Genomic DNA, 22,043 nt, shown 5'->3' on the forward strand with positions numbered 1-22,043 from the left:
AGTGTACGCGAAGCAGAACTGTATTTTCGGATGCTGGCCAACTACAGTATCGTAGAAGGCCCACTCTGAAAGGAGATATATTGGTTGATTTGGTGTTTTAAGTCAACTTTATGCAAAGTAAAGCTAATCGGGACTGGATATACAGTTTAAAATGGGATCCGAACCACTGTGCAATAAGCCTCCACCTGATATTAAAACGGGGACACCTTGATTACAACATGCTGTTTAAGAACATGTATTTATGATATATTATTTCTTAATGTGTGTTAACATAGCTTTTGACAGCTAAATGAAAAGAAAGGTCTTGCCAAAAATCCTGCCAATCACTGAAAAATCAAGAAGATGAGTAGAAACATTTCCGAGGTATGCATCATATAAATATTTACAGTCATTTAATGTAATCTTATATTACATTATTACAACACTTCGTACTACGTAAATAACAATAAAAAAAGCAATCAGGAGTGGGTGAGATTTGAACCTAAGATGTTTCGTTCTTGACGAAAAAGCAAAACGAGACGACAGCTTAACCAAATGCTCCAAGGGATTGTTAACGTGAAAGCCTGTAAAACAAGTTGATCTAAGTTGAAATAACATTTTGCCGGAGTTCTGAACCATGTTTCGCCACAGATCAGGGAAAAGACGCATTTTGTAGAATCGTCTGGTATTGTGCAATTTATCTTTACTGTAATTTTGCCTAAAATCGAGTGAAATTTGCTTCATTGCATTGATATGTGATTTCAATTCTCTTCAGGTGGTGGAGAACGAGTTCAGTGTTTCCAACTGCACATAAATTCCCCTATTTTCTATTTCAAAACGAATAGTCTTTAAAAAAAAATCAACATTTCTATTTCCAATTTACGATTTTTGTTTAATTGCATACTATAATACTGGTTTAGGGTTTCTAACTTCATGGAATGTAAAAGAATGAAAGAAATTCACAAGAGCGTTTTCGTTTAGAAAGAAAAACTGTTGCTAAGTTGGATACTATTTGTGGACTCTAAAGTGCTATGTTGCCAAATTTACGAATTCAGGACATTGAATTTTTTTCAGGGCAGTCAATTAAGATGTTGCGAAGAGTACAATTAGTAAAGATGGAAAGGCTGTTACAACAGCAGATCTGACAATTTATGTAAGTTGAATATTATTTCAAATGTACATTCTGTAAATCAATTGCACAAGGTAAGTCATGAAAACGAAAGGAAATGTATTAATCTTTGGTACCGAGATGCAACGATGTTAAAAAATCTTGGTAAAGGAGATTTAGTTAAAGGTGTTGATATTGATGTATGTTATGTAACTAAAATCTGTGAGCAGTGTATTCAAGGTAAAATTTCTTGTAAACCATTTCCAAAAATTAAAACTGAAAAATCAAAAGAATTATTACATATTGTGCATTCAGATATGTGTGGTCCAATTGACATTGCAACTCCTAGTGGGAACAATTGATTGATTGATTGATTTAGTTTATTTTACTTCATGTTTTGTGCCTCTTGGCTAATTTGCGAAGATGGGGATGAGTGATGAAAGGATGAAAATTGATGAATGGACATTCACAAACAACCAAGCCCGACCGGGATTCGAACTCGGGACCCTTGGCATCGCAGCGCTATGTGCTAACCACTCCGCCACAGGGTCGGGCATAGTGGGAACAAATATATATTTATATTTATAGATGAATTTAGTAGGTCTACAGTGGTACGAGGGTCACTATTTATATTTTGAGCCTAACAATGAAAAAACAGGAATTTGGCATTGAAAACTGCTTTATTGTTTTTCGAATTATTCTCCTTTATGGTCAATACACTTTTGCATTCTCGGCATAGAAATCGTGATGTTCTTCACTTCTTCAAGAGAAACATTACATCATACTATGTGTTTAAATGTAAACTTCATGGATCAAAAAGTTTCATGCTTTTTTTCAGGAAAGCACAATTTTCTGTATTGGTTGTCTAACTTGTATCTTTGTAAACTGATATTATTTACCTGTTCTGTCACTTCTTCATTGACTTTCACCCTCTTTATGGATGTCATATCTTTCATCACCATATCAGAAGTAACACATTTAAGGATAAAATTGTGGAAGTAATCAATCTCTTGCACACATTGGTTGCACAAAATATCTGATGAACCAAGTTGAGTTGCTGCCTAAAAAAAAAAAACCAGTTATGTAATCAATAAATCTGCCCATAATTACAGCATTAAATACAAAAAAGTATTTTCCAATATTTCAGTTTCATGTGTATATTATGTGCATATATACTTGCACATGTCAGAGATGACATTACAAAATCTTAGATAAACATGAAAATCAACAGTATTTCAAGTGCATCCTGATTGGTGGTCACCAAAATCAAACACGACTTAATAAAAAAAAATAGTAGAGAAAGTTCACAAGTAACATTAATATATTAATAAAATATGGATCTTGAACTTGCTGCAGAAATAAGATGAACATCTCTGGGATTGAGCATATTGATTGGTCAAATCACAACCTCTCAACCAAAGATTCTGGGTCCAAGTTCCAACCTGAGCATAAGTTATTATTTGTGACTTCCTATTCATAAGTTTTATCTCATCATCATCATTCATTATCATGGCATGATTAGAAACAGAGACATGATAAAACAACAAAAAGAGAATATAAAATATCCATCAGAATACAGTGGTGTTCTCAAAATAAATTGTTTGAAACTTATTTTTCAGGAACTTGCTCAGTGACATAAACTGGCTTGATCTGTTAAGTACACCTTAATCCTTGGATACAGACCACACACTGGCTTATATAACATTTGAAAACTTTCCAACGGGTATTTTTTGCATATTTTCGAGAGGAATTTTTCCCAGAAAAAATGTAAAGTTAGATGATGAAAATATCAAATAAGAATGCTGATTGGTACACTCCTAAGTTAGCTGATATGAAAAGTAGGGTATTATTGCATCTAGATATATTTAAGAGGGATAAGACAGATCTGTCTAAATCATTCTACCTGAGGGCAAGAAAAGAATACAAATGGGCTATAAATGAATGAAAAAAATTGTATCTAACTAATATTGAGGCATCCAGGAATAAATGCAAGACGGGCTGAAAATTAATTATTTCTATGGCCAAATACAGTAAAAAAAAGGTGTTGTAGAAATCTCTCCAAATGACTTCAATAATTTTTGTATTCATTCTAAACTAACTAACTCTCTAGCCTTCTTAAACCCGAAGGTTCATGTCTGCAGCAACAAAGGCCTTCCATCTTTCCCTATCTTCAGCAAGATCTATTTACTCTTTTCCATCCCTACCAATTTCCTTTAGGTCTATCTCAACGTTGTCCCTCCATCTTCGTCTTGGCCTTCCTACAGGTCTCTTACCATCGGGTTTCCCAACAAGAATCCTGTGAACTCCTCTTTCCTCTCCCATTCGTGCCACATGGCCTGCCCACCTAAGTCTTCTTGATTTAATTATTACAATAATTTCTGGACATGAATACAAATTATGTAGTTCTAAATTATGTAACCTTCTCCACTCAATTGTCTCCTCATCCCTTTTAGGTCCAAATATTTTCCTAAGGATCTTATTTTCAAATACTCTCAATTTATCTTCCTCTTTCAATGTAAGGGACCAAGTTTCACACCCATATAATACTAGAGGCAAAATTACTGTTTTGTATATTTTAACTCTTAGTTTCTTAGATATGAAACGAGAAGACAAAAGTTTATGAAGAGAGAAGTAACATGCATTTCCTGAATTAAGCCTACTTTTTATTTCCTCTTTAATATAATTTTCATTTGTTAATATTACTCCTAAGTATCTGAATTTGGAAACTGGTTCAAACGAGTTGTTATCAATAATTAGATTTTGATTATTACCTAACATTTGGTGTTGGCCTGTAAGCATATATTTAGTTTTCTCTTTGTTAACTTCCAAACCTATCTCTTTAGCAGTTTTGAAAAATATTTTACCATTAGTCTTAATTGTATTTATATGATAAAACTTAGAGAAAAAGAACAAAACCATGGACAAGAATGGAATGTGGAAAATAAATGGAAAGTAATGAAAGAAAGACTCAATGAAGTTGCAACAGAAATATGTGGAATAGTAAAGATAACAAATAAAAAAAAGCAGACAAGATGGTGGAGCGATAATGTGAAAGAAAAAGTTGCAATTAAAAAGAGAGCATGGCTAAAATACTTAAAGACCAAAAGAATGGAGGATAAAGAAGCTTATATACAGGCAAGAGATACAGCAAAACGGATAGTGAGAACAGCAAAGAAGGAAACCTGGGAACAATTTGGAAAGGAAATAGAAGAAAATCATAAAAATAATCCAAGAAAATTTTGGCATGTGTTGAAAAATCTGAAAGGAAAACGAGGAAAGAAAATAAGGAATATCAAAAACAAGAATAACGAGGTGAAAACCAATATGAAGGAAATTTTAGATACGTGGAATGAATATTATGCAGAAAACTTTAGAGAAGAAGAAGAGGAATTGTATGAGGAAAGACCCATGAGGGAAGAAAATGAGAACGTGGAAGCTGAGGAAGAAATCCAACTAAAAGAAGTACAAGAGGCAATTAAAGCCTTAAAAACTGGTAAAGCACCCGGTTGGGATAATATACATCCAGAATTTATAAAATATGGAGGAAAGGAAATAGAAAAATGGATATGGGACTTATACAGACTAATATGGGCAACAGAGAGAATACCAAAAGATTGGGAACAGAATGTAATAATTCCTATACATAAAAAAGGAAGTACCCTCGATTGCTCAAACTATAGAGCAATATGCTTAGCGCCAGTGGCCCAGAAACTATATTCACACATTATAGAAAAAAGATTAAGGCAATAAGTGGAAGATAAATTGGAAGAAGAGCAAGCAGGTTTCAGGCCTCATCGTCAAACTCAAGATCTAATCTTCTCCCTGAGGAACGCAATAGAGAAGATACTAAGCAGAGGAGGGGAAATATTTACAGCTTTTATTGACTTAAAGTCTGCCTTTGACAGAGTACCAAGAGGACAAATATGGAAGGCCCTTCATCAGTTCCAAGTAACGTCAAAACTGACTAGAATAATTCAAAGTCTATATAAGAACGTTAAAGGAACGGTTAGAATAAATGGACAATCCTCCAAGGAATTTAACATGGGAAAAGGTGTAAAACAAGGTGATGGACTTAGTCCTCTTCTTTTCATATTATTCATGGATCAAATTATAAAGCAATGAAAAAGAAGAACAAGAAAATGTAAAATTGGAAATTATAACATGAAACCGGTATGGGTACAAACATTAGTATACGCTGATGATATTGTTCTCCTAGCAAAAGATAGCAACAGCCTACAAAATGCTGTCCTAGAGTGGGGCCGAGCATTCAAAGAACGAAAGATGGAAATCAATGTTAGCAAGACGAAAGTCATGCACTTCACTAAACAAGAACCAGCAAGGATGAGCATTCATTGGAATAATAAGACCTTAGAACAAGTAGAACAGTTTGAATATTTAGGAACCATACTAACTGCGGACGGGAAAATGGACTCTGAAATGAATCACAGAATTCAGAAAGCAAATAATCTGTACTATAATATTAGTAACACCATTATAGGTAAAAAGGAGATTAGTAAAGAAACAAAAATGAAAATATATAAAACAGTCTATCTCCCCATGTTATTATATGGATCAGAAAGCTGGATAATGCAAACTAAATTGGAGAGCAGACTTACTGCTACTGAAATGAAATTCTTAAGAAAAACTGTAGGAAAGACAAGGAGAGATATGATACGAAACACAACAATAAGAAGAGAATGCCTGAATCAGGAACCACTGATTGAAATCATCGAGAAGAGGGAATTAGGTTGCTGGGACATCTTATTAGGATGGAGGAAGAGCGTATACCGAAACAAATATTTGAGGCCCGACCAGAAGGAAAGAGAGGAAGGGGACGACCCAGGTTGAACTGGAACCAGTACATTTATGGACTGGCACAGAAGAGAGGGAAGACACCGGACGAAGTGAAAAGACTGGCACAGGATAGAACTTATTTTAAGAAGTGGCTGAAAGGACCCGACGCCTAAGGGAGAAGACGAAGAAGATTATTACCTAACACTTGGTTTCGACCTGTAAGCATATATTTAGTTTTCTCTTTGTTAACTTCCAAACCTATCTCATTAACAGTTTTGAAAAATATCTTAGCATTATTCTTAATTATATTTACATCATCCCCTAATAAGTCTAAATCATCTGCATATGCTAACAACTGAGTCACACCATTTAATTTTAGTCCTTCTTTAGTTTCTTTTACCTTCCTAACAGCATATTCTAAAGCAAAATTAAAGAGCAATGGAGATAATGCATCTCCTTGTTTTAACCCATCATGAATTGTAAATTTGTCAAGACACATTAATACCCACACGAATTTTACTTTCTTAATTAATTCTTTCATCAGCAAATTTTCCTGTATTGAATTTTATAACTTTTAGATTTTGTTGCTTATGATTTATCACTGCGAGTCTTTGTCTTAATTTAGCAATTACTAAATAATGATCACTGGCACAGTCAGCACCTCTACGTGTACGAACGTCAATTATACTAGAGTGGACGAGCTGTATCTTTGCGGGTGAACCCTGCCCAAGCCTGGCTCGCAGTAGCAAGGGGGAGGAGCTAGCGGCTGCACGTCATTACCTTGCATTCTGTCCTTGCTGTCGACCACCCAAAGGGCGAGTAGGTGGCAACTACATAAACATATCTCTTTCACACTCTGCGTGGAGTAGCCAAGGCCACCCGGAAAGATACAGCTCGTCAACTCTAGTATGCCTTCTCTTATCAATGAGAATATGATCTATCTGATTATGAGTTTTACCATCTGGAGAAGACCAGGTATATTTATGGATATCTTTATGTTTAAAAGTGGTACTTTTCACAATTAAATCTTTGAGGTTGCAAAAGTAATCAATCTTATACCATTATCATTACTTAATTCATGAAGACTTTCTTTACCAATCGTGGGTTTAAATGTCTCTTCTTTGCCAATCTGTGCATTACAGTCACCTAACAGAATGTTCATATCATACTGAGAAAATTTATCAAAGTCCTGTTTTAACTCTGCATAAACATCATCTTTATCTTCCGTTGGTGCATGTATGTTTATTAAAATAATTTTACACCACCTACCCTGTAAAACTGCATATGATATCCTATCATTAATAAATTCTACTGTTTTAAGAGCCGAGATAATTCGATTATTTATGCAAAAGCTTGTTCCAAAATTATTATTTTCAGTGCCACCATAGAAAAAGTATAATTTTTAGTTTTACAATTCCCTTCTCCTGGCCACCTATCTTCCTGGACAGCTACTACATCTAATTTATACTTAACTATCTCATTAACTGCACACTGAAATGCCCCAGGCTGGTAAAGGCTCATAACATTCCAGGTGCCTAATTTAATATCCTTATTCCTAATGTACAATCTTATCCTTAGTCCAGGGACCTCCCAAAGTAGTCCCTGCCCAGAGATCCGAATGGGGGACTATTTTACCTCCGGAATATATTACGTTGGGAACATCCATGGCCTCATATTGCTGTTTCTTCACATGTCTTTTTACAGTGCAGAGTTGTAAGCTCTACGGCATTTTGTATTAATTCTGTTGAGGAAATCCCTAACAACAATTAACGACCATCTGAAACTGTTTCTAACCTACTCGAGCAGCATAGCATAAGACTTTCTGAAATAAAATTATATTTTTCTGATATAATTCCAGAGATGTAAATAAGCTGAAATCTTCAGATAGTGCAGATATTTATGATTTATCCATTAATCTCATGAAAAAAGTCAGATTGAATCGTTTTTCCACTGACCTTTTGTATAAATAAATGTCTTAGGGAAGGAACCTTCCCAAATGCATTGAAACTATCAAGGGTTGCCCCAATTCATAAAAAAAAGTGACAAAAATATTTAGCCAGCTACCTTCCTATCTCACTAATCCAGTTCTTTCAAATGTTTCAGAATCAATTATGTATTCTCAGTTATGCAATTACTTGGACCACAATAATTTAATTTGTGAATCACAGTTTGGTTTCAGGAAGGGTAAGACAACTGTTGATGCCATAGACTCTTTAGTCAAAAATGTAGTTAAGGCTTTCAAAACTAAGCACTTTCTGTGACCTGAGCAGGGCTTTTGATTGTGTAGAATACCTTCACTCTTAATAAAAATGCCATGCTATGGCATTGGTGGTATAGACCTCAAACTTATTCATTCATCCCTTCAGAAGCATAGGCAAATTGTCTGCATAAGAATGGAGAGGTCAAATGCAGCATACAAAAAGGTTTGACCCTTTGACCTTTATTGTTTGCTTTTAAATAATCTACAATTTTGTGTCACTGCTCACACAATACTATATGCAGATGATACTACTATCTTCAATGCCAGCTCCGACTTTAACACTCTCAAAGCCATAACTGAAAATATTCGTCTCAATCTTCAATGTGAATCAGAACTAATGTTTTTCTGCTGAAGAAAAGTAAAACTCAACACATGTTTTTCAGTCCTTGAAACACCCCAATAGATAATAGTTTGGCCAATATGCATTTTTTAGGTATTACCATTGATAATAAACTAACATACATAACATATTAAATACATAACTGTCAAGCCCTCCAGGGTTATATACTTGTTAAGGAATTTAAAAAGTCATGTACCTGAAAAATATAAAGATCAGTTTACCTTGCTATCTTTCAAAGCATTATTTCATATGGAATTTTACTTTGGGGGAACTGCAGTTATGTACAAGAAATGTTAATATTGTAGAAGAAAGCCATGAGAATAATTACCAACTCTCACAAATTAGTTCACTGTAAGCCACTGTTCCTTAACTTAAAATGTAAGATTGTGATAATCTATATAATTATACTGTGCCAATGTACATACAGAAAAATTTGTCACAACTTCAAATTAGACAATATATACACTCCTACGCTATTTTCTAAATCTTTGGAAAGTTATTAAGCTCAAGTATTAAGACTATTTAATAAGCTAGCTACCTCCAGATGTGACAAATATGCCTGTGAATATATTTAAACATAAGCTGTATGCGTATGACTGGTTAGTTGCCATGTTATTTTACTCACTTCACACATTTTTTGAAAGTAAAAATATTGTATCTTGGTGCAACATTTTTAAAAAAGAAAGGAAACAACAAATAGTATAAAAGGGGTTATAACTTAATATTATTTTACCATGTATTCATGTGTATTTCGTTTCTTGACGTTGTCTATTGCTGTACAAGCTTAATGACAATAAATTAATATTAATTCATTGCCTCTAAAATGAAATGCCCACCCTTCTGAAATCACATTCCCTGAACTGGGCTGCTGCAATAGTCACTTCAGAGCCTTCTTCAGTACTTCATCTGTCTTGAATTACTTCCTTCCTAGATGCTCTTTAAGGCACCCAAGCAACAGAATAGAATATTTTAGTTAACTTATTTAGATTAATTATTTCAAAAGTGTGAGAAATTCAAGATCAAGAGCATGTTGACAAAAATGTGAGAACTTTCTACTCAGGTTATAATAGACCTCTTTTGATAAATTAAACAACATTAACTCGTTTGTGATTCAGTCTAGAAAATCAATATAAATTCAGTTTTCAGGTACACTACTGCCATGACTGCCAGGGGAGAAAAATGGCAATGAAATTTTTTGAAATATAGTGCATGTTTGGGAAGGGTTTGGTGTACAAATGGAGGGTTTCCAATGTTTTGACCAAGGGAACAGCCATAAAATCAGATGTTTTGAACTTAAATTTTCATAGTAGACACACATCCTAGAGATGTCATTTGGGCAAAACCAATGATAGACTTATAACTTTGCATGGTTGATGTACAGAAGAAATATTTATACATGCAACATACAGAAAAATAATGGAAAACACATCTGTGAAAAACTGATAACAAAAATAGCATGAAGCAGATTTAAAAGTCAGCTATCTTGTGTTCAGCAAGTTATGCATTATTCAACTCGATTCAATTAAGGAACTTTATTTCTGGGTGAAATTAAGCAAATATTATACCGGGTGATCCATTTGGGTATGGATAAAATAAAATCAATGTGAATTTTTCTTTGGTCAAATGGTAATTCCCTGAAATATTGTATACAAAAGACTGAATGGTGGAAGTTTTTATTTTTATACGCTACTAACAGTTTGGTACAGTTTTCAGTTTTCTACATGGCCTCCATTGTGAACTCTGAACAACTCATAATGGTGATTCAATACATTCCACGTTTGGTGTAACATCTCTGGGGTGATTCTGTCGAAAGCCTTTGTGATTTTGAGTTTCAAATCATCAATGTCTGTGGGTTTCTGTGAATAGACAGTGTCTTTAACAAAACCCAAGACAAAGAAGTCTTGAGGGGTTAAATCTGGGGAGTTGGGAGGTCAAGCAATTGGTCACCCATGGCTACACCAATGACGATTCAAATGTTGATCAAGAAATCCATGAACCACTTGTGCCCAGTGACGGGATACACCATCTAATTGAAACACAATGTTCAAGTTGTTGTCTTGTTGGAGTTGGGGCAGTAGAAACAACTGCAACATGCCTAAGTGAGGAATATGACGTATTGTGTTCTCAGAAAAGAAAAGTGGTCCATACACTTTAACTTCTGGACTTGCCCTTTCCAGCTTGTAGGAGACATGAGGATTTTCCTTGGACCAAATAATGCAGTTGTGTTTATTTACTCCACCCTGGACATGAAAAGTTGCTTCATCTGTGAAGAGCCAGTTGTTCATTTTCTTCCATCTTTTGGCCAATAAAGGTTGCAAAATTGAAGTGGGCATCATGATTATTATCACCCCTGAAGTTTGTGAAACCATGGTAAAGTAAGTAAAGTAGCATTGTACCATGCATCATGTATCTACCATGTATCCATGCAGGCCCATTTACTGGAGGTGGTTGTAGGGCCCCACACAATCTCAATCGTGGCCATTTTGGAGGTGATGTGATCAGCATCACAGTAAAGTTAATTGCTTTCTTTTAAAAGCTGATGCCCTGATTTCATCAATTTTACTCAAATAAATTTATATTTTTTTAAAAATACACATTAACTAATATGCCCTTGAAATTAAGTATTAATAGATAAATTATGCCATAATCAGAAAGTCATAGTTCAATTGTGTTCAGGCTTGATAATTTAAAATTAGATTTAAATTAATTGTTCACCACTAGATCAAATGAAATTGTGTAGATCCCTCAAACCAACATCAATAAATAGATTTGGTAATTGCCAGAAGAAACTCTTACTTCCTGGTGTAATTGCTGCCACAGGCCAGCAGTTGAGGAGCACTGTACTATGACACTTCTTAATACTCCTTTAGAGCTGAGCCGATAACACCATTTGCCGACACTGATACCAATACCATGACCGATTCCCACCGATACCAATGCCAATACTTCTATAATTCCAGTATAAAATAAAAAAAGGCAAGTTACCGAGTCATACTAACTCGTCACATCACTAGGCACGTATCTAGAAATATATTTTGAGAGCCAGTACGAGCCAAGTGTCTCAGAAATATCATAATAAAAGTGTTTCTATTTAATATGTTAATATATTTATAGGTCCATTTGTAATAATACGTAAATTAATTAATTAGTACTTAATTTCTCAGATGTGTATGGACTAAGAAACGGAGGAAAGACAATGCTAATACCTATTTTGTTCTTTGTTTCTAGACTAAAAAAAATATTATTATTACATAAATAGTAAAAACATGCTATAAAATCAGAGATAAAACAGCAAATAGTCATCATCTACCTTACTTGTAGTTACAACTGCTAAAATTTGTGTAAAAACAACTGTCATGGCAAGGCAATTAATGTCAAAAAAGAAAAAATGGAATATTTACTGACAAACAAAAAGAATGATGTCCATTTCATGGAAAGTAAAGTTCCTGATAAATATTTTAGGTACATTATTGTTAAGTAGTGGTGTACATAAATCTTTACAGGGGTCTCCCTTGTAATCAATAGATCCCAGGTTCAATACTCAGTGGAGGCACATAGTGGTTCGGGTCCCACTTTAAAATGTAGATCTAGTCCCAATTAGCATATCTGTGACTAAAGTGGACTTGAAACAAAAACTCAATCTTTCTTAGTACTGTCATTCAAAGCCGTATGTTCCCAATCTAATCTCTGCGGAAATAAATAACCCTCATTGGCCGATACCTGCAGTCACACAAAAGACTGACACAGAAGGGAAGAGGACAAGAATAAATTGCTGAATCCCCTTCCCCCTTGAACGTAGATAAAACAAAACTAATTTCACAGTGACCTTCATCCCTCTTTTCCAAGAACTCCACAACTACCTGACCCAGCTTTAGCAGGGCGGGTGGTTTAAAAACATCCACCTATCTCACCACCACGAGTTTCAAGCAAGAATTGGCAATGAATGGTTTATTTCCCACAGCGTTAACTAAACAGATACATGCCTTCATGATCACGTTTGTTTCAGCTTTCACTTACCCATGCCTTTGAACTTGCCATCTGTTTCCCAGGAGAGTGGGGTATTATCCAGTGTTTCATGTGCTGGTTTCCCAATCTGTCACAAGGTAGGGTGAACAAACTTTTTAAAAAAGGACAAATGTTGAGACGAGATGTTGCTTTTGCCTGCTCTTCTAGCCACTGAAAATCTTTGGTATCGGATGGTATCAGTTAAAGAAAATCAACCGATTCTCACTGGTGCCGATACTTCGGTATCAGCTCAGCCCTATACTCCCTATCATTAAACATTTCAAATCGTCACCCACATGTGTGCATAATTATTTATGTTATTGACTGCTGCCGAGTACCCTTAACCCTCCATCCCCCACAAGAAACTAAAAGAATTTATGTGATATACGAAGAATATGTCCCATACAAACAATTTATATAGTTTTTAGCTCTTGGAGATGTATTATAGTGGAATAATGAAATTTTATTGGTAGTACAATTTACTACATCATTTTCATTGTAATACATTGTATGATACTGCCTGTGGTATGAACTAAATCTACGGAATTATGTATTATGCATTGCTTTTGTAGTGTTTTTATCGAAAGATGTTGCTATTGAAAGTTATGACTAGACAGAAGAATGACAAATAAATGTGAAGGAAATTTGACTCATTGTTACATTATGTTTGTGGTTTTTATCTTGGGGTGGTACTCAAAGTATCGGAGATTGGCAATCCTGATATGACGTGGGGGGGGGGAGCAGTGAGATATACTGCAGATGATGTTTCAGTGCATAATATTCACTGGTATGACTCATTGCACCAAACTCAAAACACCTTCTTGTCAAGCACCTTATTTCCACAAGACAAAATACAGCACTTGACCAAGAAGGTGTTTGAGTTTGGTGCAATGAGTGAGACCTTCATGTCACATGGTACTTGGCTTTGGTTTGGATGGTAGGCATGCGTCTCCAGTATGACAACTGCTTATGAACCAAAATTTGGCAGTGTTATATATTCAAGATTATTACATTTTTGGTTCGGGAGCCGGAGATTTATTTCCATGAGTGCAGGAGTTCCCAAACTTTTTTGTTTCATGACACCCTTAGCATTTCAAGATTTTTCTGCAGCATCCTTAGTGTTTCAAGATTATTCCACGGCACCCAAGTCAGAATATAGACCTATCTAACACTTGCAATGCTCAGTTAGTGTGGTTACGTTACTTGCCCTAAGTTGAAAAATAAACACACATTTCAAATACAGAAACATTTTACACATAAAAAGTACTAAATAAGCAGATACATTGGAATAAGTGTCATTTCAGTGAAAATATTAGAAAATTTCTCGGCGCACCTGCAAGTCATCCATGGTGCCCCAGGGAACCACAATGCATACTTTGGGAACCACTGGTTTAGTGACTGATAAGAAACATGTCAAGGGCAGCAGACGATATTGCAGGAATGTCGGGATGAAGTTGAAAACACGGCAGTGAGCAGAAAGTGAGTGACATTGGTGCAATTCTTTTTTAGATGTTCCAAAAATAAGTTGAACTTCTCCAATCTGACCAGAACATCTATTGCAAATATGAAACTGTGTCTGACATGCATTTTTTCAATTATATTTCTGTGATCTTGTACAGTTTCCCTTTGTACATCTCCGACAGTAACTAATAAATATATATATATATATACAGGGAGGTTATTTCAGTCGTTCAGCGCCAGAGTGACGGCCGTTCCGCGGACTCTTCATGCAACAGGTCCCGGCAAATTGCGTTCAGGAAGTCCGTAACAGAAACCGCTTGTTTTGTAATGTTTCCACTTTTCACAATTACAGTTACAATTACAATTGAAATAAGCACGTACCTTGTCGCACGGATGCAGGAAAAGGTGTCCTCCCAAATACAAATATTTCTGGCACCTTATTTCTGACATCTAATCTTAGATTAGTCATCGCTACTTTATTCTCAGTTGTCGCGACAGCGCCTGCAGCTTATCGGGGGTTGGGTGAGTTGTCAGCCGCGAGAGGGCGCTTCATACTGCACGTGTCGGCAGTGATGCCAACCGTAGGGACATGTCCCTACGCATAGGGACTTTTCACTAAATTTCGCCCGCGTAGGAACGTAGGGACAGATTTTGCCAAATGAGGGAAAACGTAGGTACTTTTTTCAATCTTGGTAAATTACATTTTATGAATTAGTTTATCTGGATACTTTAGCGAGGAGGAGAAAAAAGAACTAACTAACAGATCTCCATCAGAATTTTGGAACATGTTATCGGTTACCAAAAACTTTCAAGGCAAGTTCCTTTTTGAAAACATTTCCACTCTCGCGAAAATAGTGCTAACATTGCCGCATTCTAACGCGGAAACGGAAAGAATATTTTCAATGTTAAGTGATACAAAAACAAAAAAGGGAAATAAAATGGGACCAAAATTGTTAAAGAATGCAGGAAATACAGCATCACCAACCAACATCTATCTCTTCACAGCAGCAGCATGTATGACTTCAAATAACATAATCAACAGTAAACGACTCAACGTTATTCATTAGGGGTGTGCTGGATTCTTTACTTTAAAAAGTCGTTAATTCTCGACGTTTTCTGCCTTGTAAGTTTCTGGAACTTATCGAAAGTTGTAAGTTTTTATTCTAGAAATGCAAAAACAATCACTTAAAGTGAAAATTACTTGTAAAATTCGAGATTTCCAGTGCTTCGGGAAATTTCGAACATTTCCCGTCCAGAAAATTTTCCGACTTGGTCGGGAAATTGCAAATTTTTCAGTCCCGAATGTCGGGATTTAAAAAAATTACCGTCCCGATCCCGTCCCGACCCAAAAAATTCTGTCCAGCACACCCCTATTATTCATTAAGGCAAGAATTTACAATACCGGACCCTTCTGTAATTTCTATGCTACGTCTTATACTCACGAAATAATTATTCGTGATTATTTATCTCAAGTTAACATGTTGGGGTGAGGGGGAAAAATGTTCATTAACGTGTAGAAGTTGTAAAATAAGCTTTTCAATTCTCGCAATGATTCTCCGTATACAAGTATGGTAGCCATATTTGTTGATATGAACAAATTAAAATTAGTTACGCTGTCTACAGCGTTGCCACACTGTTGATTTCATACTTGGAGAGCATGGATCGTGTAAGAATGGCGGAAGAGAACAGTAAAAAAGTTGTTAATGTTGTACAGATTGTTAGGTGGAGTGTGCAGGAGGATGGCTGTGGGCTAATTAATAAACTTATGGATTTCAGTATATTGCCCAAAGAACGTGCTTACATGTGACAGCGACAATCACGATGTAGAAGAACTGATTTGATTACAGGTAAATTTGGCAACAGTACATCAATCATAAAATTACAGGATACGAAAATGGCGTCTTCGATGATGAACGTTTGCCGTTAAAGTGCTACGAAAATAATATTTTTTATCGGTTCGTAATCACAATTACCGCAAAACCATTCAGGAATAGCCCCACTGACCATTCTCCGTAAGTTTAGGTTAAGTTAGGTTAGGCAAACATAGTTAAAATTTGGGCTCGAAAAAAACATGCACGGGTAGCCCAACAAACCATTGACGGATAGCCCCACGAACCATTCAGGTACGGTTAGGTTAGGTTAGGATAGGCAAACATAGTTAAAATTTGGGGTCGTAGTAATATCAGGAATGTATATTTCGTTTTTTAAGTATTGGAAACACAAAATCTTCCGGTAAATAATAAGCAATCGTGCCGATCGCGGACCACTCAATGTCACTTATTTTGCAATTTCTACACGTGACCCCCCAAATTTTAACTTCAAATTCGTGATTAGGAGGCCTCAATTAGTGAGTATGCGAAATATTACAAAAAATCGGGGAGAGGTCCTGTATTGTAAATTCGCTCCTTCATTAATTGTGGAAGCACCGAGCAGAAAGATTTGGTAAGTAAATGTGTATATTTTATCTTCTGTTTGCATGCTCATGAGGTTTTTTTTTTTAGTCACTTTACTTGGCGTAGGGACATTTGGTCAGTTGTAGGGACATTTTGACTACGTCTGTAGGGACATTGCCGAAAAATGGTTAGCAACACTGTCGGCTACCAGACGTCAGTGTACGTTCATGTTCAATTCTGTTCATTTATCAGTACGCGTGTTGCTTATACTGTGTTATTGTAATGTGCTTACTCAGCCAGTGCTTTATTGTGTGTTAATTGTTATTCATTCATTACTTATGTCGTTAAACAAATATAGTCTTGAACAGAGAGTTTTTATGTACGATAATTACGTGAAAACGAATTCTTGCAGAAAAGTGGTCAGGGATTACGATAGACAGGATCTCTTGAACCTAAGAAACGTGTTGTATTGCTGTTGAAGGAAGTCATTTTCAACATCTCTTATAACACAGGAGGTTAGTGATCATCATTATTATTACTTTTAAATATCATTTTACGCTTTCGGTTTGCTTTATGCGCCGGGATGCTGTCTTCCCTTTCTGTCAACTGAGGATAAAGTAGCGATGTCTAATCTAAGATTAGATGTCAGAAATAAGGTGCCGGAAATATTTGTATTTGGGAGGACACCTTTTCCTGCATCCGTGCGACAAGGTACGTGCTTATTTCAATTGTAATTGTAACTGTAATTGTGAAAAGTGGAAACATTACAAAACAAGCGGTTTCTGTTACGGACTTCCTGAACGCAATTTGCCAGGACCTGTTGCATGAAGAGTCCGCGGAACGGCCGTCACGCTGGCGGTGAACGACTGAAATAACCTCCCTGTATGTATATATATATATATATATATATATATATATATATATATATATATATATATATACACACACACTGCTCAAAATAATTAGGGGATCAGGCAAAAATAAGTAGGTGGTCAGACAGGATATATTGTCAGCACCTGTATGAGCTGCAATCAGCTGCTAAAGCCCCTTAAACAAAAGTTCCAGTGCCTTAAACATGACGTAACCATTGCACTGGTGATATCAAAGGGTAGAGGGGAGGACTGTGTGCGTGGTGGAGTTGTATGCTATTCGTCTCTGGTTAGCGATACAGTTCAGATGGGGAAGGCAAAGGTTCAGGTGAGAAAGGCAATGCCGCACCAACGTTATTTACCGGAAGCTATGGCTTGGAGAGCCATAGGAAGGATTGAAGCTGGGCAGTCACAACGCCAGGTAGCACACGCCATTGGAGTGTCGCAAAGTGTGATTTCCAGACTATGGAATCGTTTTGAAACAACAGGAAGTGTTTGCAGAAGACAAGGACAAGGTCGTCCACGAGCAACAACATCGAGGGAGGACCGTTATCTCTTAATCACAGCCCGTCGGAACAGGGAGCAGAATACAACGCTACTGCAACGTGCCTGGCAAACAGCAACGGGACGCAGAGTGTCATTTCAAACTGTCCGTAATAGTCTTCATGAAGGTGGCCTCTATGCACTTAGGCCCACGGTGTGTGTTCCATTAACGTTACAACACCGTATAGCCCATAGAAACTGGGCGGAGAAACATCGTGGTTGGGGACATGCCGAATGGAGGTCCGTTCTGTTCTCTGATGAATCGCGATTCAGCGTGGAACCTGACAGTCGTCGTGTTCTCATCTGGAGGGAAAGCGGAACACTAAACAACCCAGCTTTTGTGCACGAACGCTCCCGATATGGTGGCGGTGGACTGATGGCGTGGGCAGGAATCAGTATTGGTGGACATTTGGACCTGCACATCATCCGCGATGGCACCTTGACAGTTCGAAGGTATAGAGACGAGATCCTCCGACCTTATGTCGTGCCTTACGCTGGTGCCATTGGTGATTCTTTCCGTTTCATGGATGACAATGCTCGTCCACACCGAGCTGGGTTGGTGGACGACATGCTGAACCAGGAGGGTATCGAGCGTCTGCCCTGGCCAGCTTGCTCTCCAGACTTAAATCCAATCGAGCACATCTGGGATGCACCAGGCCGACAAGTTGCATCTCGATCAGCGAATCCCACAACTTGTGCAGAGCTGGAAATTGCCCTTCTGGCATAGTGATGACGTATCCCCCAACAGCTCACCGATACCATGCCACCCAGGTGTGCAGCAGTGTTGGTCATTAGGGGAGACCATACACTGTACTTGAGGAGAGTTGCTGTAGTGTTTGTGTCTGTTTTTGTGCTTTTCTACTGATGCTCTAATTGTCATATAGCATCACATGTCATTAATGTCACTAACATCAGGTATCATGACAGCATATCTTACTGTAACTAATCTCAGAATGAAATAAAGGATCTGGTATTAGTATGCCTACATGAGTTTTGATATCTGGTCTGATCCCCTTCTTATTTTTGCCTGATCCCCTAATTATTTTGAGCAGTGTATATATATATATATATATATATTCATTTAATTTGAAATGGTTGTTAGGTTAGGTTAGGTTTGGTGGCGATAACAATTTGACTTTTTTTGTTAGTACTTTGCAAAATTATATATTATCATTCATGTTGGAAATGGTTGTTAGATTAGGAGAGTTATTTTTAGTGGCGATAGTAATTTCACAATATTATGTTAGGAGTGTTGCTTTTGCTGCTGCTTAGGAATTTTGGTAAAAATTTACTATCTTCTTTGTTTCGTCATTTTGAACATTCGTACTTACCTATCTGCTTCGTGGAACATTCTTTAAGGTGTATTTACGTTTTTTTTAGATGAAAGCAATTTCAATTTTTCACATTACAAGTACTTCTTTCTTTTCGTTTTCTCGCTTCCGTAAGACACAATATGGCACGTACACCTTCGTAGATCATTGAGCGTCGTGCTCGTTTTTTGTCGATTTTCATTGGGTATGCAGTGTTTCCAACCTTCTTAAGCCAAAAAATACATAGTTAAAATGCGTTGAACCATTGATGATAGCCCCAAGACACATTACATAAGGTTAGGTTAGGTTTAGTTAGGATACTCAAACATAGTTAAAATTCGTATAACTATGTTTGCCTAACCTAACCTTACGTAATGTTTCTTGGGGCTATTGTGAATGGTTCAACGGATTTTAACTATATTTGTGTTTTTGGTTCGAAACACAGAAGGTTGGAAACACTGCATACCCAATGAACATCGACAAAACACAAGCACGACCATCTACAAAGGTGTACGTGCCAAAGGCTATTAATTTTCACCAAAAAACATGAATTTCCGCTATGATACATTCCCACATGACAGAAAACACCTTCCAGATGTTAGACAATGCTACAGGAACTTATTACCGTAAGTAGTTTCTTCTGTAAAAAATGAAGAAATATCTTTATGTGATAGTAAATATTTACCGGAATTTTTACAGAAAAAAAGAGTGAAAGTAGTAAAGCATAAAAGCTTCCTTTTACGGTAAATGACTGTTATATCGGAGACACATTTCTATCAGATATTTTCACTTTCAAATGGTTCGTACTTACCAATTGTGTATTGCGGAACATAGTCGAAGGTGCCATTATGATTTTTACACAAAAATAACTTCGATTTTTAACCTTAAGAGGGTAACATTATCGTATGAGGGAAACGGATTCCTTCAAATTTACAGGAGAAAGTACTTACGGAAATCATTTTCTTTAGCGTTGTGGAAGTTCTTGAATGTAGATTTGATCCATTTTAATGTGAATGCGTGTTGTTTTCTGCGGAAATCTCTGTCCGACACGCTGTTTCGGCTCCCGCCATTCGCTTCCTGCACGAGAGTGCAATGTTCCGTGTGTTAAGATGATGCAAACCCGTAGCTAATGTTTCAGCCTCGCCGTGTTTTCACTAGAACATGACGTGTCGAGTATTTTTAATAATTTTTTTTTTTTAACTATGCTTGCCTAACCTAACTTAACCTAACCTAACCTTACGGAAAATTGTTTTTGGGGCTAACGTGAATGGTTTTTTGGGCTAACGTCAATGGTTTGCGACGTATTAGCATAATTTCAAATCCGGGCACGAAAGTAGATATTTTCCGGTGAACGAGGTTGCAACACTGCATAAATCGACAAAACACTCTCAGAACGCCCCCTAAACCAGTACGCTATCACGGCCATAATGTGTTACAGATTCGAAACAACAAGGGTTAAACTTTACTGCCGTGTATCCACCGGAAGTTGTGGTTTGTATGTGGTAAGTCAGCGAGCGTATGTTTATTTTAGTAAGTTGATGGTAGGTGGCTCTGGTGATGTTCAATTAGCTAGTGCTTGGTGTGTAGTCACAGATTGTGTAGTAGTTTGTTATCAGTTGCCGGTTGAGCGTGTTTTACTGGTGGGTCCTGTTGGTATGGCCTCGGCTTCTACGTCCGCGGACGTTGAATTTGGTGAAACTACTGTAAATTTTCACCAGTTTATGTTCCAGCTAATTGTGATTAGTAAGGTAAGTTTGATTTCTTTTTATTTTGGAGTAGGTAATTTGTGGTTGTAATGTAAATTTTTTAGTTTTCGTTTAGTTTTAAATTCGGGTACTCATAGAAATTTAGATTTAGTGATTTGGATTGGTTCGGGGGTTTGGGGGCGGAGCCCCCAACAGTAGTATAAATGAAGATTTTTTAATTGAAAGTTTTTATTGGAGTGGTTTATTCTTGTGTTTAGTGGTTCCCCCTTGGGTTTACTGGTGTCGTTCCCCCTTGTGTTTACTGGTGTCGTTCCCCTTTGTGTTTACTGGCGTCGTCCAACTTGTGTTTAGTGGTGTCTTTCTCTTTCGTGTTTACTGGTGTGGTTCCATTTTCATTTTTAAGGCGAATTTCTTCCTTGTGTTTATTGGCGTGTTTCCTCCTCGTGTTTACTGGTGTGGTTCCAATTTTATTTTACTGTGTGTTGAAAGGGGTAAATCATTTATTTTTTTGTCGTTCCTCCTTGTGTTTAGTGGCGTCTTTTTCTCTCGTGTTTACTGGCGTGGTTACATTTTCATTTTTAAGGCGCATTTCTTCCTTGAGTTTATTGGCGTGTTTCCTCCTCGTGTTTACTGGTGTGGTTCCAATTTGATTTTACTGTGTGTTAAAAGGAGTAAATCGTTTTTGTGTTCGGAAATTGTTAATTTTGTATTTTCAATATGGCGGTTCGTTTTTGATTGGTTATGATGAGAGTTTGGAATGATGACGTGATTTTCAAAATGGCGGCAGGTACTTCCGGTGGAGTTACTACTGTAAATTTTCACCACAACAAGTAAGAGTAAGTACTCGTAAATCTAAGAAATAGACATTGATATGAATTATTTCACTTTAGGAAATGTTCCACATTCGAAAATAACACGTTAGCAATGTAAAGAAGTCTGAAATATATGATTCGTAGGTGTTTCCCTCATATGATAATAGTACCCTTAAGAGTAATTCTTTTGGGTCCTTTCTTCCATTGCGGAACATACAATATGGCACGCACAGCTGTGGCTCATAGCGCATTGTGCTTGTATTTTGTCGATTTGGAGTGGGTATGCAGTGTTTCAACCTTCTTAACCAAAAAAATATCTAATTTCGTGTTCATTGTGTCATCACAAACCATTGACGGATAGCCCAAAAACCATTCACGATAGCCTCACGGACCATTTCCGGCAAGGTTAGGTTACGTAAGCATAGTTAAAAAAAATTCAAGTAAGAAAAGGCACGTTTGGAAA

The 22,043-nt window shown here is 36.7% G+C and overlaps 1 protein-coding gene across 1 annotated transcript in view; it reads right to left on the reverse strand.

The window, feature by feature from the left end:
- The window catches only part of LOC146002802 (uncharacterized), a 44,792-nt gene that overhangs the window by 22,011 nt on the left and 738 nt on the right, over positions 1 to 22,043 (reverse strand). The window contains exon 2 of the mRNA XM_083140753.1: positions 1,987 to 2,148. Coding sequence (XP_082996879.1) covers positions 1,987 to 2,148 — 162 coding nt within the window. The remainder of the gene's footprint in view (positions 1 to 1,986; positions 2,149 to 22,043) is intronic.

The sequence above is a fragment of the Lepisma saccharinum genome, chromosome 19 (assembly GCF_977018435.1).
Source record: "Lepisma saccharinum chromosome 19, izLepSacc3.1, whole genome shotgun sequence".
NCBI classification, from domain to species: domain Eukaryota; kingdom Metazoa; phylum Arthropoda; class Insecta; order Zygentoma; family Lepismatidae; genus Lepisma; species Lepisma saccharinum.